The 18,182-nt window shown below is 42.0% G+C and overlaps 1 protein-coding gene across 1 annotated transcript in view; it reads right to left on the reverse strand.

The window, feature by feature from the left end:
- The window catches only part of LOC126473601 (beta-1,3-glucan-binding protein-like), a 68,296-nt gene extending 55,492 nt beyond the window's left edge, over positions 1-12,804 (reverse strand). The window contains exon 1 of the mRNA XM_050100760.1: positions 12,585-12,804. Coding sequence (XP_049956717.1) covers positions 12,585-12,803 — 219 coding nt within the window. The 5' untranslated portion in view covers position 12,804. The remainder of the gene's footprint in view (positions 1-12,584) is intronic.
- Positions 12,805-18,182: the final 5,378 nt, after the last annotated feature.

Raw genomic sequence — 18,182 nt, forward strand, 5'->3', positions numbered from 1 at the left:
CGACTACGTTTCTGTATTTCCCAGTTACTTCGTCTACTCGGTTTTGAACGTTAGGACCAATTTTTCCGGACGGTTCTTGCATACATAAAAAAACATATGGTCGCAGGATTCGAACACGGTACCTCCAGTGTGGTAAGTGTGAACCTTTACCGCTTCGCTACGCTGACTTGCTCGAAGTACGAGGTGTGGCTAGAAAAAAACCGGACTAATACTGGTGAAACAATAAAACGAATTCAATAAGGCTGAAAGTCGCGTGGCCTGTCACGTGACTTTCGCTCCGCCTACTGCTCGAGTTTCATCTGCCTCCTGCACTCAGTCTGCCCGTGGCGTCTGTTTTAAGTAGTTGACGTTTTGTCTGTGCGTCGGAAAATGTTGAGTGTACAGAAAGAACAGCGTGTTAACATCAAATTTTGTTTCAAACTAGGAAAATATGCAAGTGAAACGTTCGTAATGTTACAACAAGTGTACGGCGATGATTGTTTATCGCGAACACAAGTGTTTGAGTGGTTTAAACGATTTAAAGATGGCCGCGAAGACACCAGTGATGACACTCGCACTGGCAGACCATTGTCAGCAAAAACTGATGCAAACATTGAAAAAATCGGTAAACTTGTTCGACAAGATCGCCGTTTAACAATCAAAGCAGTGTCTGAGTTAACAGGAGTTGACAAGGAAAGTGTTAGGCAGATTCTTCATGAAAGTTTCAACATGAACAAAGTGTGTTCAAAAATGGTTCCAAAGTGTCTCACAATTGAACAGAAGGAACGCCGAAGAATGATTTGTTCTGACACCCTGGAAAACATTGAAAGTGATCCCACCTTGTTACAAAATGTTATTACTTGCGATGAATCGTGGTTTTTTACTTACGATCCCGAAACTAAACGCCAATCGATGCATTGGAAAACTCCTGGTTCTCCACGACAAAAAAAGAAGCACGAATGTCAAAATCGAAATTCAAGGCAATGATGATTGTTTTTTTTTTGACATCAAAGGGATTGTGCACATTGATTGGGTACCAGAGGGACAAACAGTGAATCAGCATTACTACATTAGCGTCCTGGCTACCCTACGTGAGCGAGTACGGAGAAAACGGAACGATTTGTGGAGAAAAAAGTCATGGATTCTTCACCAATGCAATGCCCCAGCTCACAGTGCGTTGTCAGTGAAGACGTTTTTGGCAAAACACAACATTCCCATCTTAGATCTTCGACCCTACTCACCTGATTTCGCCCCCTGTGACTTTTTTCTTTTCCCTAAAGTCAAGTCAGCTTTGAAAGGAACTAGATTTGAGACTGTTGAAGCAGTAAAAGAAAAAGCGACGGAAGTAATGTATGGACTTACCGAAAATGATCTGCAGCATTGCTATGAACAGTGGAAAATTCGTATGGAGCGGTGTAGAGACCGAGGAGGAGAGTACATTGAAGGAGATAACATGAAATTGTAAATAATTGTAAATAAATGTTTTTTCCAGCATCAGTCCGGTTTTTTTCTAGCCGCACTTCGTATATTTAATGTTACGGGTATACAAAGCGTGTAATGAACTTAAAAAACGATTTCCTCAAAAACCAAGGCCCGTCGCTAAAAAACCGGATAGCCACGTACTCAGGGTAAGTGCCTCTACAACATATTTGAAGCGAAAAGAATCCATGATTTACAGTATGGAGGGTCCCCTTGTTATACCACGCGGGGTAGCCGCGCGGACTTGGGCGCCTTGTCACGGTCCGCGCGGCTCTCCCCGTCGGAGGTTCGAGTTCTCCCTCGGGTATGTGCCTGTGTGTTGTCCCTAACGTAAGTTAAAGTTAGAGTAAGTAGTGTGTAAGCTTAGGGACCGATGACCTCAGCAGTTTGGTCCCATAGGACTTACCAAAAATTAATTAAATTAAACAACATCTTAGCGTACACGACAGGGTCATCAGCAAACAACTGCAGATTGTTGCCCACCCTGTCCGCCAACATCGCTGCTATCAGCCCTGTCACACTTCCCTGGGACACTCCTGACGGTACCCTTGTCTCTGATGAACACTCGCCGTCGAGGACAACACACAGTGTTTGATAACTTAAGTGGTCGAGCCACTCACTTATGTGAGAACGTATTCCATATGCTCGTATCTTCGTTAACAGGTTACAATGGGGCACCGTGTAGAACGCCTTCCGAAAATCTAGAAATACGCAAGTCTGCCTGTTCCCCTTCATCCATAGTTCTCATTATACCGTGTGAGAAAAGGGCAAGCTGAGTTTCTCACGAGCGATGTTTTCTGAAACCATGCTCATTCGTGGAAATACGGTTCTCAGTCTCAGGAAAGTTTATTATGTTGGAAGCAAAAATATGATTGCAGCAAACCGAAGTTACGGATATTGATCAGTAATTTTGCGGTTCAAAAATGGGTCAAATGGCTCTCAGCACTATGGGACTTAACATCTGAGGTCATCAGTCCCCTAGACTTAGAACTACTTAAACCCAACTAACCTAAGGACGTCACACACATCCATGCCCGAGGAAGGATTGGAACCTGCGACCGTAGCAGCCACGCGGTTCCGCACTGAAGTGCGAGAACCGCTCGGCCGCAGCGGCCGGCCTTTTGCGGTTCCCTTCTTTTGGAGTCACCTGCGCTTTTTTTCCAGTCACTTGGGACTTCCTGCTGGGCGAGAGATTCACGATAAATGCAGACCAGATGCGGGGCTAATGCCATAGGGTACGCTTTGTAAAACCGAATTTTGACTCCATCCGGATCTGGTGATTTATTTGCCTTCAAAACTTGCAGTTGTTTCATTACGACGGGAGGCTGTCCGATGGTCAAATGACGGTATGTTTGTACGATTCTCCTGTGTGAACGATTTCTTGAATGTTAAATTTAAAACGCTGGCTTTCGCTTTGCTATCTTCAATTGTTGTACCAGACTTTTCAAGAAGCCTTAGACTCGGTTCATGACCTCCGGAAAGAATTTCCGTCAGATCCACACGAATATTAGTTAACTAAGGTACGGTCTTTAGTGTATCAAATGAAAATCGTGGTTGCACTGAGGACTTATTGGGAAGGGAGGACGCAGCACGTTATTTCGGAAAGAAGTAAGTTTAGGCTTGCTCCAGGGTACTGTGTTGGGATCCTTTGTTGCATAAGGGGCGATCAAAAACGTCCAGTTCGAAGGTCGTACTGTCTCCAGAATCGGCATGCCAATCAGGCAAAATCGCTGTGAAGCGTTGAGGCAATGATCCCACCGATGCACCAAGTTGAACATTCCCGTTTTCAAAACACCGTGTCGTACTGTGTGAAAAAATTCTTAACTACCTGCTGCACATCCTTGTCTGACTGGAATTGCAGACCCTTGAAGACCTTTTTAGAGGCACCGAAGGCGTGAGATACGCATCGGGAGAGATCAGGACTATAGGGCGGGTCCTCACGTGTCCTCCACGTGAGTCGGCTTCTGCGTAACGACATTTGTGATATGGGAACGTGCGTTATCGTAAAGCAACAGCACAGCTTGTCGCATCATTCTACAAAGGCGGTTTTTCTCAGACGTGCTGCCCCACCATACACATTCCTCATTCTGCGATAGATGGCAAGCGATATTTCTCCTTCGGCACCCAAGGCAAGAGACCCAAGACGTTGGTCCTGGTTGGATGCGTTTGGTAATAACGTCGCCATAGTTTACGTTTCCTCATTTACCGGACGCCCGTCGGAATGAGACGAATGCCACACTAATCGCTTGCCTAGATGTCAATGCTTATATACCTGCATCGGAGTAGCCCTACGTTAGTCCACGGTTTTACCGTCTTTTACACTCATGGCTCCAAACAGGAGAATTTCATTGGCTGTTCTGTAGTGTTCCCTGATCATGTTACCCGAATTCGCCTCCCTGATGAATATACCGTTTTCGCAGTGGAGCTCCATGCGATCCTGAAGGTACTGGAGCAGATGAATCGTGTTCGGGGCAATCGATTTCTTCTCTGCTCCGATTCTCTTAGTGCCTTACAATCACTGCAGAATCTGTACCCAACTGAGGAGATGGTCCAGCTGATATAGGACCAGCTGTACTTGCTCCAACGGCGGGGTAAGGAGGTGTCCTTCTTCTGGGTGCCTGGTCATTTAGGAATATAGGGCAATGAACAGGCCGATCGGGCTGCCAAGGAGGCCTGCAGAAAGCAGGATGTGGTACAGTGTCCTATTCCCTTGCAGTCTGTCATTTCTGCACTCCACAAGAAGTGCATGGAGTTGTGGGAGGAAGAATGGCTGGCGGTGACGGCCAATAAACTGCGGTTGGTGAAGTCAACAACTCGGCCGTGGCGTACGTCCTGCCGGGTGCTCAGGCGGGAAGAAGTGATCCTCACGCGTCTTCGGATTGGGCACTGTCCTCTCACACATAGCTTCCTAATACGGCGGGATGATCCCCCGATTTGTGATGCTTGTGGTGTGCACATCTCTGTCCGGCAAATTTTAACAGACTGCATTTTATACCGTGATGCAAGGGCAGAAGCACAAGTTGATGGGGATCTGCCCTGTGTTTTAGCTAATGATGAGATTTGTGTGTCTAGGGTTTTAAAGTTCTGTGATGTGTCCGGGCTCTGGCCTAAACTTTTAGGCTGGACGTTTTAGTGCATTGCACAGTGGCTGGCTCCTCCCTTTTTTCCTTGCAGTCAGCCAGCCACTTCCATCTTCCATATTGTTTTAGCTCCGTCTATCTTCCTGTGTTGTTCGTCCCACGCTTCGGTGTGGGTAGGCACATATCTACATCTACATGATTACTCTGCAATTCACATTTAAGTGCTTGGCAGAGGGTTCATCGAACCACAATCATACTATCTCTCTACCATTCCACTCCAGAACAGCGCGTGGGAAAAACGAACACCTAAACTTTTCTGTTCGAGCTCTAATTTCTCTTATTTTATTTTGATGATCATTCCTACCTATGTAGGTTGGGCTCAACAAAATATTTTCGCATTCGGAAGAGAAAGTTGGTGACTGAAATTTCGTAAATAGATCTCGCCGTGACGAAAGAGTCTTTGCTTTAATGACTTCCATCCCAACTCGCGTATCATATCTGCCACATATTTTTCCAAGCTAGTTTCCTGTGTCTTACGTTCTGTTTTATCTTATTGTTCTGAGTCTTTTCTTGACACCCATCTCAATCTGTTACTGAGCGGGCGCTGAAGACCTTTCCGTCGTGCAACCTTAAAACCCTCTCCATCCATCCATCCATCCATCTGCAGCAACGCCGCCGGCTGCGGTGGCCGAACGGTTCTAGGCGCTTTAAGCCGGAACCCCACGACTGCTGTGGCCGCAGTTTCGAATCCTGCCTCAGGCATGGATGTGTGTGATGTATATAGGTTAGTTAAGTTTAAGTAATTGTAAGTTCTAGGGACTGATGACCTCAGATGTTAAGTCCCATAGTGCTCAGAGCCATCAGTCGAAAACTTTTCGATTGCCCCTTGTAATTACTAATTCGGCTGACAATATTTACACTAACCTTAGAGTTTTCTATAATATCTCGTTGTTGAATCAAGATATCATCAGAAGATAAAACGCGTACGTGATACATGCTAAAAGCACTGTTTATATAACGAAGTAGTAGTCGTCTTTGAAGTGTTTAGCTGAGATAACACTAGGTAATCTTACCTGTGTCTGAAGGGCAAACAGTTGTCGAAAAAGATAACACTGTAGAAGTTTCCTTGTGGGAAATTGTCACAGGTGCTATTGTACTGGCGGAATGTTAAGTAAACTGCTAGAAACACATGCAGTGCAGAAAGCTAAGGAAAGCAGTTTCACTTCACTACTTTTGGCTTGTTTCTCACCCTTTCGCCCTTTTTGAGGAGCCACATGAACCATGTCAGATATTTTTGATTCTACAACCGGTTTCCGTCCACAAAAAGTCAAATTTCTTACGTCCAGCTGCATCGAGACACAACTGCTATTTGTTTTCGTTTTTAGTGAGTCCGGTTGAACTTTTCTTCAGTGTACAAAAAATTATTTCGATAATCGAAAAGTCGACGATCAACTAATACGCTGGGAGAAACACTAGACTCTGATTTATTTCGATGTTCAGCTCCTGTGCGATACATTTCAGGACTATAGTAGTGTCAACTTTCTACTGGGCGATAAATCTTAGAGTGATACAAAATTAGCATATGTTGTGCTCCAGTGAACCATAATACGACCAACAGTACTAAACTATAGGATGTAACTGGTCTGAATACAAATATTTTTATATGTGGTATCTCGATATGTACACATATCAGTGAGTTGGTTCTTTCTTCTCTACCTCGAACAGTCTTTCCACAAACACATCACAAACTTTGCCACCTGATGTTTTCTACACAGTCGTAACTGCACCACTAGCAAGGGGAGGCCGCCAATTGTGAAATTCAGATTCGATTCATACTGCGCATAATAAAAGCTCATGGCCAGAGGTGTAATGTGGCAAAGCACCAAGATGCACTTCTCAGCCGTTGTCGAGAAAATCGACAGTTAAAAGTAACCGTTGCGGTAAAATACTCTCTACGATTAATGACTTTCTACAGCGTCGTGGCGCAGCAGTAAGCGCTCGGGTTCGTAAGCCGAAGGTCACCGGATCGAATCTCACGCCATGCAATTTTTTTTACTATTAGTTTTTGTTATTCGTACATATATATATATATATATATATATATATATATATATATATATATATACAATTATGCATATAATAAGTTGTTGAAAGTCGTTTGTCGTGGAAAAACTGGCTACTTCGAACATCATTATGTTTTCCGCAAACAAAGTTGTATTTCACAAATGTTATTAATTGTCTTCATAATGTTAACCACGTTAACGAAGACGTAGAAACGATATTCCCAAACGAATACGTATAGCGTAAGTCAAACGTTCGATTTAGAATTGAGACCCCACGAACACAAATTTGCTGTGGCAGGTATGAAATATAAACTCCGTTACTTGCTCGTTACACTTGAAGGACAGATGTTGAATGGGCCAAAACGAGCCGCCGCATAACAGCGTAGTTGCCTGCTAACTTCGAAAGAAGGTAGATGCGGCCCTAGCGCAACTTATAACATCGTCGAAAATCAGTGCGGACGTGAGAGCTTTGGTACACCCTGTTAAACAAACGGAAAAATGAAGGCGGTGCAATTGGAGAGCGATCCGCCTTCACCAACATGCATAAGCAATACATTAATGTTTGAATTACAAAAAACTAATAATAAAAAAAAATTGCATGGGGCGAGATTCGATCCGGTGACCTTCGGATTACGAACCCGAGCGCTTACAGCTGCGCCACGACGCTGTAGAAGATTATCAATCGTAGAGAGTATTTCACCGCAACGGTTACTTTTGACTGTCGATTTTCTCGACAACGGCTGAGAAGTGCATCTTGGTGCTTTGCCACATTACACCTCTGGCCATGAGCTTTTATTATGCGCAGTATGAATCGAATCTGAATTTCACAATTGGCGGCCTCCCCTTGTAAGAGGATAACGTCTGTCAGTATAGACTACCGGTTTTATGGCCAAGCGTCCACTCTTCAACACCTGACCTGCCGCCCAGGGGAGAACAAGCATTAATATCAAGCTCTTGCCACATGTACTTGGAAGTACTACCCAACCACAAACATATGATTTGTAATAGCTATAATCATTAGTGTACAAAGCATGTTTTTTAAGTTGGATCCATTTCAACATAGGTATACAATGAAAGGTTATTTCAAAAAAATAAATTTATTTACAGAAAGTACATACTTCGCTCTATTTTTCGACATAGTTGCCAAGTTTGTTGAAACACATATCATACCTCTCAACCAATTTTAAAATCCCCTCTTCATAAAAACTTGCCGCCTGCTCCGTTAAGCAAGAGTTTTCACGTCGTCGTCATTGTAACGGTTGCCACTGAGGTGTTGTTTGAGGTGGAGCAACAGATAGTGATCAGGACTGTAGGGTGGGTGGTCTAAAACTTCCCAGCCAAAACTGTCCAATAAATCGTGGGTGTCACCAGTGTGAGGTCTTGCATTGTTATGTAGAAGGACAATTCTCTTTGTCAGCATGACGCGTCTTTTGTTTTGAATCGCTCTGTGTAGCTTTCTCAGGGTTTGGCAGTATGCTTCGGCATTGATAGTGGTTCATCGTTGCATCAAGTCGACCAACAAAACACCATGGCTATCCCAAACCACCGACGCCATGATTTTGCGCTGGGACAGAGTCTGTTTGGCCTTCACCTTTGCAGGCGAGTGTGTGTGTCTTCATTCCATGCTCCGTTGCTTCGATTCGGACATGATACGCGAAACCCATTTTTCGTCTCTGACTCAAGAAGCCGTCACCTTCTTCATGATAACGAGTCAAGAGCTTCATCACACACTGAAATCTTTGGTTTTTGTGGTCCTCTGTTACGAGTTTCAGGACCAAACGGGAGCACAGTTTCCCAAACTTTAGGTGCGCAGAAACAATGTTGTAAAGTACTGAATTCGTCACGTCAGGAAATTCGTTTGAGAGACCTGTTATTGTGAAGCGCCTGTTCTCACGAATCCTCGCTTCAACTGAAGCCACCAAATCGTTTGTAATCAAAGAAGGGCGACCGGAGCGGTCCTCATCATGGAAGTTGTCACGGCCATTTTTGAATTATCGTACCCACTTACGCACATTGCTTTCACTCATAACAGTATCACCGTACACTTCGCAAATCTGTCGATGAATTTCTGCAGCAGACAGGTTACTTGCTGACAAAAACCGTATCACTGACCGAACCTCACACGCGGCAGGCGAGTTGATAGTCTTAAACATTTTGAAAGCACAGAACAGAACCGTACAGGTTAGCTACAGAGCTGAAACTGAGCACAATTGTTCCCGAGGCATGCCGGTACACGACGCACGCGCTCGTTGCGGCATGCGCGCGAAGTACTAGTGTCTAGAACAAAACGGACCTTACGTACAAAACACGCCTCGTACAAACGACGTAAATACTAATCTAATGTTGTTCGGTACACCGTCCTCCGTCACCAGTAGAAACATCCGCTCCTGTACCCATAAGATCCTGCATATTGCCGCAAGCAGTGGTGCACGCAGTGTGGCGTAGCGGTTAGAGAGTCTGGATGACGTGCTGTGGGTCGCCATCTCAAAACCCGACAACAGAAATAATTATTTATTTAGTATTTATCATATCTGGTAGGTTCATGAAATTCCTTATTCCTGTAATGTTTGAATATTTTGGAATATTCGATGTGCGCTTCTGGAAGTTCAGTTGGAAATTTCTTATTCCTGTAATGTCAGAATATTCTGGAATATTCGATGTGTGCTATGGGAGTTCAGTTCTCTTCTGTCTGTACTTTGGCGTTCGTAATAAGTATGTTGGCTACAGTAGAGTCGTTCTGTAGTCAGTTTCAAATGCCGGTTCACTAAATTTCCTCAGTAGTGTTCCTCGAAAGGAACGTCGCTTTCCATTCAGCAATTCAAATTTGATCTCCTGAAACATCTCCGTAGCACTAGCCTGTTATCCCGACCTACAGGTAACAAATCTAGAAACCCACCTCTCAACTGCTTCGATATCTTTCTTTAATTCGATCTGGTGGGGATCTCAAACACTCGAGCAGTACTAGTGTTCTATATGTGGTCTCCTTTACAGATGAACCATACTTTCACAAAGTTCTTCCAATAGACCGAAGTCGACCATTTGCCTTCCCTATCACAGTTCTCACATGTTCGTTTCATTTAGTATCGCTTTGCAGCCTTACACCCAGATATTTCAACGGCGTTACTGTGACTAGCATGATACTACTAATGCTATACCCTATCATAAGGGGTTTGGTTTTCCTACCCGACCGCTTAACTTACATTTTTCTACATTTACAGCTACCTTCATTCATAACACTAGCTACAAATCTTGCTTAAGTCATCTTGAATCTTCATAGTCACTCAACTTTGACACCTTCTCATACAAGAGAGATTGATGACTACGAGAGCAGTGATGTTACAATAAAATTTAAGAGCATTTAATTGCAGTGCACAAAAAATTCATTCTTACACTCAATGTTTTATTGTATTTAATTATCAGCCCATTACTCGTGTCATTCCATATGGACGAAACAATTTCATTTATAGATTCTTCCATAACTTGTTGGTAGAAAACGTCCATATTTAAGGTTGAATAACAAGTACACTGTTTTTATTCTACTGATTTTTTTTCCATTTCTAACGGGTTTTTGGTGTTTTGAGCCGTCTTCAGGAATCCACTATCTGGAGTCTGAAAGGGGACTCTACTTCTTAGGTAATCAAACATTATAAGCAAAGGCACGATCCACTTGTATATAGTGTTGTGCATCAGTCTTGTTTCTTGTCATTGACATTACAATTTACACAATGGAAATATCAAGCACAATAAATAATTAAACTACACAATATTATAGGTTAAATGATTATAATGCTAAATTTTGTGAGGTCTTGACATTGGCTGAGAAACTGATAAACCGAGCCCTCTTCACTTATGTTGTGCGACAAACATGTTTCTTGAGACTGTAAACTTTAGACAACGAACAGTATTATACACAGTAATTGAAATACGCCATCTTATACAGTTTATATGGTTATGATAGTACAGTTTGTGAAGTCGTGCCATTGGCTGAGAAATATCTAAGTGCAGTCGTAACTTACGCTGTGCAACAAACATGTTTTGCATTGTAAATTACATTTTCATGCAATAGGCAATATTAAACACAATCCGTGGCTAAAATAAACAATGTTAAAGTATTAAAAGTTATAGTGTTCAACTTTGTGAGGTTAGCAAGATAAGGAATAGGAAATTGTGTTGTGTTTTAATTTTGTGTAGCAGTATGTGGGTATTGTGGCGCTTTGTGGGTATGTGGCCGTTTGATTGCATCATATGAAGCAAACGACCAATAACAGCTGAGCACATCCCAAATTTTAAGTGTCACGTGATGCAGTCAACCAGCCAAACACCCACAAATCGCCACAATGACCACATACTGCTACACAAAATTAAAGCACAACAAAATTTCCTATTCCTTACCTTGCTTACCTTACAAACTTCAACAATATAACTTGTAATACTTTAACATCGTTTATTTTAACCAAGTAATGAGTTTAATATTACCCATTGCATAAAAATGTAATTTACAATGTAAAACATGTTTGTCATACAATGTAAGTTACTAGTGCACTTGTATGGTTCTCAACCAATGTCAAAACCTCATGAACTACGGCATTATAAAAATATAATGTCTAACACTGTAAGATTGTGTATTTTAATTGTTGTGTATAATACTGTCAGTGCCTAAAGTTTAACTTTTAATCTTAAAACATGTTTGTTGCATAGCGTATACGAAGAGTGCTCAGTCTGACAGTTTATCAGCCAGTATCAAGACCTCACAAAATTTATCATTATCGACTTTTAACCAGTAATGTTGTGTAATTTAATTATTTATTGTGCTTAACATTTTCCATTGCATAAATTGTAATTTCGACATTAAGGGGGGTAGGATGTCAAACGGACTGACTTGGAGCAGGAGAGGCACCACACGACATTTTCATTTCCACTGTCTATCCTTTTACAAATAAATTCATAAATCTTTGTCAACATGACCAGGAAGGAATCAGGATTCAAACTCATAACAATGTAAGTTCAAAAGTATAACAAAATAAATTTTTTTATGTGTGGAATTTCATCATTTTGTTGCATTTGTTGCTATAGGTACACTTTTCTTCATAAGTAAGACAGATTCTTCGATGAATTTTGCACAGCATACTAACCATACTTACAGGTGTAAGAAACTCTAGAATTTATTTAATTAATTAAAAAATGAATGAGTTGTTACATTTTAAACTTCATGTTTAGAAAAAACTCAAATTTTATGGTTAATTATCTCAATATTTAGTACAGTTTTTAATAGATTTGGAAAATTCTAGAGTTTCATACACCTGTAAGTATGGTTTGTATGCTGTGCAAAATTCATCGAAGAATCTCCCTTATTTATGAAGAAGAGTGTACCTATAGCAACAAATGCAGCCAATAGTAAGTGAAAAAATGATGACATTTCATATACAAAAAAAATATATTTTGTTATATTTTTGAACTTCCACTGCTATGAGCGTGAATCCTGAACCCTTCCTCGTCATGCTGACATAGTTTTATGAATTTATTTGTAAAAGTATAGACAGTGGAAATTAAAATGTCCTGTGGTCCCTCTCCTGTTCCAAGTCGGCCAGTTTGACGTCCTACCCCCCTGATGCACAACACTATATACAAGCGGATTGTATCTTTGCTTATAATGTTTGGTTACCTAAGAAATAGTGTCCCTTTCAGACGATAGTCAGTGGTTTCCTGAAAATAGGACAAAACACCGAAAAATGGCTTGAAATAAAAAACGGTAGAACAAAAACAGCTTACGCGTCATTCAACCTCAAAAAACATAAAAAAAAGGGAAGAAGTAATTTTTTTTTGCGAAGCGTTACGTAGAAGCAGAATTCCGTCGTGCTACCAGAAAGGAGTAGGCGCTAGCGGTCGTTGCAACAAGATGCTAGAAACGTCCTCTCGCTAATGTGAAGATTCACTGTGTGCGTCACTTTTTGCGCAGTGCAGGGACGTTCGCACCGACACTCACCCCTCCGCCGGACATGGTGATCTCGTGCTGCCACACGCTCAGGTCGAAGTCGTCGAAGTCGTCGGCGAAGATCATGTCGCCGCTGCAGATGGTGGCGGGCGCCTTGGTGCCGGAGGCGGTGGTCTGTGAGGCCGTGCACTGCGCGAGGCAGCCGCAGGGCAAGCTCGCCGCTGCCGCCACCAGCACTGCAACCAACAAGGCGTGCGCGTTCCTCGACATCTCGCGGACGACTGACCGCTGCCGCACGGTGTCCGCACTTTTCTACGTCGGCTAATCTCGCATGCGCCTGCGCAGCAGTGTTAAGGGAATCCCGCAACCGGACGCGCATCGGAATACGTGAGACGACGCCGTCGTTACGTCAGGGTGACACAGTGACCTCGACTCTGCATTGTAATTTATTTTCACCTTAGGCAAACCTTAAAGGTGGCACCGGTGATAATAGTTTAAAGCGATGCTACCGTCGCTGTAGGGTGTAGGGAACCATCATAAGTATTGACATGCAGCTTTTACAGTCAAAGGGAAATCAGGATAAGACACAGAGCACAGTAATTTTTCGTGAGATCTGACAGTTGGCAGATACAGAAACTGGAGGCACATTTTTAATCTACATAGACATTTGGATCTACACTGAGGTGGCAAAAGTCATGGGACAGCGACATGCATATACACAGACGGCGATAGTATCGTGTACGCAAGGTATAAAAGGGCAGTGCATTGGCAGAGCTGGCATTGTACTCAGAAGATACATCTGAAAAGGTTTCCGACGTGATTAAGGTCGCACAAAGGTCATTAACATGCGAGGTGCGACAATAATGAGACTGATTTTGTTTGCAATATGTGGCAACCCTGCAGGCTTCTGTAGGCACAATATCTTTGACCTTGGTGTATAAGCTCCTTCTAGTCGAAGCGACACATTGATGCAACTGCTCAGTCGTGAGTTGTGCTGTAATAAGTTAACACGTGTTTGTGTCTCTAGTCACGGAAATGGAACCGCATAATATTGCGCAATGGTATGCGTTAAATTGGGTGAAAACGCTGAAACGTCCCCTTAGAAAAATTATACATGACTGTGTCTAAACTGACACACAATTTTTTTTTTTTTTTTTTTTTTTTTTTTTTTTTTTTTTTTTTTTTTTTTAGCGCAACGCTATCTGACTTTCAGTAATCCCTACAAGAGAATGACCCTGACTAAATTAATCTATACGTTTCACAAATCACTTACCTCACAAAAATCTTCGTTACTCGAGCTACTGCAATACAGCGAGCGCCACTACTGTCAGCTAAATAAAAGATTCAAACTACGGAAGGTACTAACTACTGATAGGCATAGTTAGCGAATGAAAGATTTTGATAGAGACCAAACAATGTATTTACCTTAATAGTCATGATATATATAGCAGTTCATGCCATCCAGTCTTACAAATTTCAAAACTCCGCCATTTCTCTCTCCACATCCACCACTGCTGGCGGCTCACCTCCAACTGCCGAACGCTATGCGCTGTTAACATCCAGCTACCCAACACTACAATGGCAGACAACAATGCAAACTAGCCACAGACTGCACACAGCACAGCCAGTGATTTTCATACAGAGCGCTACGTGGCGTTACCAACAAGAAAACCTAAACAGCCTACTTACAACGCGTATGAATGGGACAGTGCTCAAATGGTTTAAATCATACCTAACTGGAAGAGTGCAGAAAGTTGAAATAAACAGTTCACATAATATGCAAAAAACTGGTGATTTCTCAAACTGGGGAACAATCAAGATTGGGGTACCGCAAGGTTTGGCCTTGGGTCCTCTGATGTTTTTAATATATATTAATGACTTGCCATTCTATATTCACGAAAATGCAAAGCTGGTACTTTTTGCCGATGATACAAGTATAGCTATCACACCCGACAGGCAAGAATTAAGTCGTGAAATTGTAAACGATGTTTTTCAGAAAATCATTAAGTGGTTCTCTGCAAATGAGCTCTCATTAAACTTTGACAAAACACACTGTATACAGTTCCACGCAGTAAATGGAATGACACCATTAATAAATATAGACTTCGATCAGAAACCGGTAGATAACGCAGAATATTCAAAATTTCTAGGTGTATGCATTGATGAGGGGCTGAACTGGAGCAAAACACACTGAGGATCTGCTGAAACGTTTTGAGTTCAGCTACTTATGCTATTTGGGTCATTGCAAATTTTAACGATATGCATCTGAGTAAATTAGCTTACCACGCCTATTTTCATTCTCTGCTTTCGTATGGCATATATTCTGGGGTAACTCATCATTCAGTAAAAGAGTTTTCATTGCACAAAAGCGTGTAATCAGAATAATTGCTGGAGCTCATCTAAGATCATATTGCAGACACTTATTTAAAGAGCTAGAGATTTTCACTGTAGCCTCACAATATATATATTCACTTATGAAATTTGTTATTAACAATCCGAACGAATTCAAAAGTAATAGCAGTGTACATGGCTTCAACACTAGGAGAAAGGATGATCTTCACTACTCAAGGTTAAATCTAACTTTGGCTCAGAAGGGGGTAAATTATGCTGCCACAAAAGTCTTTGGTCACTTACCTAATAGCATCAAAAATCTGACAGCCATATAGCATTTAAAAGGAAATTAAAAGAATTTCTTAATGGCAACTCCTTCTACTCATTAGATGAATTTTTAGATATAGTAAGTGGATAATTTCCCCAGCCCTCAAAAAAATTAAAAATATTGAGTGCCATGTAATATTTTGTGTAGTGTAATATCTTGTATAGACACCTTTCATTAACCTGACACGTTCCACATCATTACGAAGTGTCGTATTCATGATCTATGGAACAAGTACTAATCTAACCTAATCTAATCTAACGGCAACTTACAGTGAGCTTCAGAAGGCTTTCGGAGAGGAGGTTATGCCAAGAGCTCAAGTTTTTCGTCTGCATAAAATGTTTAGTGAAGGCAGAACGAATGTTGAAGATCAAGATAGCAGTGGGAGACCACGCATGCTTGTGTACTTCTTTGATTCCAAGGAAATTGTTCATAAAGAGTGGGTGCCTCTTGGACAAACAGTTAACGAATATTACTACAAATAAATTTTAGAAAGACTTCGTAAAAGAGTTCTTCGTATCCGTGCCAACATTGCTGATAACTGGATTCTGCATCACGATAATGCGCCATCCCACACTGCTCTGTCAGTACAGCAATTTTTAACCTCAAAACAAAGCTCAGTACTACCACAGCCACCTTATTCCCCAGATATCACTCTGTGCGACTTTTCTCTATTTCCATGAGTCAAAACGGCGGTCATGGGACGCCATTTTCAAACAACACAAGATATCCAAAAAGCTGTGACGAGGGCTTGGAGAATATTATAGAAGATGAGTTCCAGAAATGTTACCATCAATGGCAGAAGCGCTGGAAAAAGTGTGCGCAATCAGAAGGGAACTACTTTAAAGGAGACAACACTAAACTTGACTATAACGGTAAGTAACATTTTTTTCACACCAGTCTCATTACTTTATTGTCGCACCTCGTACTTTGAGCGCGGAATGGTAGCGGGATCTAGACGCATGGGACATTCCGTTTCAGAAATCGTTAGGGAATTCAGTATTCCGATATCCACAGTGCCAAGAGTGTGCCGAGAATGCCAAATTTCAGGCATTACCTTTCACCACCGAGAACATGGAGGCCGACGGCCTTCACTTAATGACAGAGAGCCGTAGCGTTTGCGTAGAGTTGTCAGTGCTAACAGACAAGCAACACTGCGTGAAATAACCGCACAAATCAATGAGGGAGATACGACGAACGTATCCGTTAGAACAGTGCGGTGGAATTTGTTGTTAATGAGCTATAGCAGCAGACAACCGACGCGATCGCCTTTGCTAACAGCGCACCATCGACTGCAGCGCCTCTCCTGGGCTCCTGACCGTATCTGTTGGCCCCTAGATGACCGAAAAATTGTAGCCTGATCAGATGAGTGCCTATGTCAGTTGGCAAAACCTGATATTAGGGTTCTAGTGTGGCGCAGACCCCACGAAGTCATGGACCACAGCTGTCACCAACGCAATGTGCAAGCCGGCAGTGGCTCCATAACGGAATGGGCTGTGTTTACATGGAATGGCCTGTTTCCTCTGGTCCAACTGAACCACTGCAAATGATTATGTTCAGATTTTTAGATAGCATTTCCAGCCGTTAATGAAGTTCTGTTCCCAAACAACGATGCACCATGTCACTGGGCCACAATTGTTCGTGAATGGTTTGAAGAACATGCTGGACCATTCGATCGAATGATTTGACCACCCAGATCGCCCGACATGAACACCATCGAACATTTATGGGACGTAATCTTGAGGTTCACTGGTACACAAAATCCTGTACCGGCTACACTTCCGCAGTTATGGACGGATATAGAGGCAGCATGGCTCAATATTTCTACAGGTGACTTCCAACGACTTGTTGAGTCCATGTCACGTCGAGTTGCTGCCGTACACCGGGAAATAGAAAGTCTGACACGATATTAGGAGGTGTCCCATGACATTGTCGCCACAGTGTACAGGGCATTAAAAAGGAATTCCATATTTTGAGAGGTGGTAGGATGGACGAAAGCAAGGAAAAAATTGCCTGTTAAATCTGGGCTCTAAAATGCATAGCTTAAGAGTTATGAGCACATGCTAATCTTCTCTACTGTGAAACACGTCTCTTCTACTGCAAGGTCTTTTCTATTACAAACAATCTACAGAATACGGTAAACAAATAAGGACACATTCCTCTGTTATTCTCCTTGGGTACAGCATGAAGGAAACATTTCTTAGTGCTTAACTTCTCACCCTGACATTTTGTATAGACAAGCGTGTAAACGAGGTTTTAAAAAATACGCAGATGCTTCAAAATGTGTAATGTCATATCCGCTACCACTCGCAATGTATCTGTTCTCTTATTTTATGTATTTGAAGATCGCCAGTTTTTATGTGATGTATCTGACCAGTTTTGTCTTAAATCATAAGTAACAAATTTTATCAATATTCTATTGTATTTTACTGTAAAGAAAAGTTTATGGACTATAACAAGGGAAGAAAAGCATACGCCAATGTATTTTATTTTTGTATGTTTTATAAATGAAATTTAGCCTCGACATTTCATTGTATCCGAAGCTTATGATTTATTGTATCAATCTACTTCAACAGTAATTCATAGAATTGTACAGTTATTTTAGACACTTACCGAAAACATTTTAAACAATTTCGATGGAATAGCATACATATTTACTTAGTCCTGTTTGCTATAATAGAGCCTGGTTGAAGGATGCATTAAGTATTTCTGCGGAGGCATTGTGATGTTTTGTCAGAATTTGTGGTGCTGCACAGTGAACTGGATTGCTGGCGAGCGTTTTACGCCATTTATATTCCTGAAATTTATACGCATACAAAGTATTATATATCAGAGATCTGTCTTCATCTCATTTACGAGCACTTAAGTCAATGTATTATCCCCTATTAAACTCCGTCTGAACAGGCCGTGAAGGCCCAACGGTACTGACCGGCCGCCGTGTCATCCTCAGCCTACAGGCGTCACTGAATGCAGACGTGGAGGGGCATGTGGTC

This window comes from Schistocerca serialis, chromosome 4 (assembly GCF_023864345.2).
Source record: "Schistocerca serialis cubense isolate TAMUIC-IGC-003099 chromosome 4, iqSchSeri2.2, whole genome shotgun sequence".
In the NCBI taxonomy this organism is placed as follows: Eukaryota; Metazoa; Arthropoda; class Insecta; order Orthoptera; family Acrididae; genus Schistocerca; species Schistocerca serialis.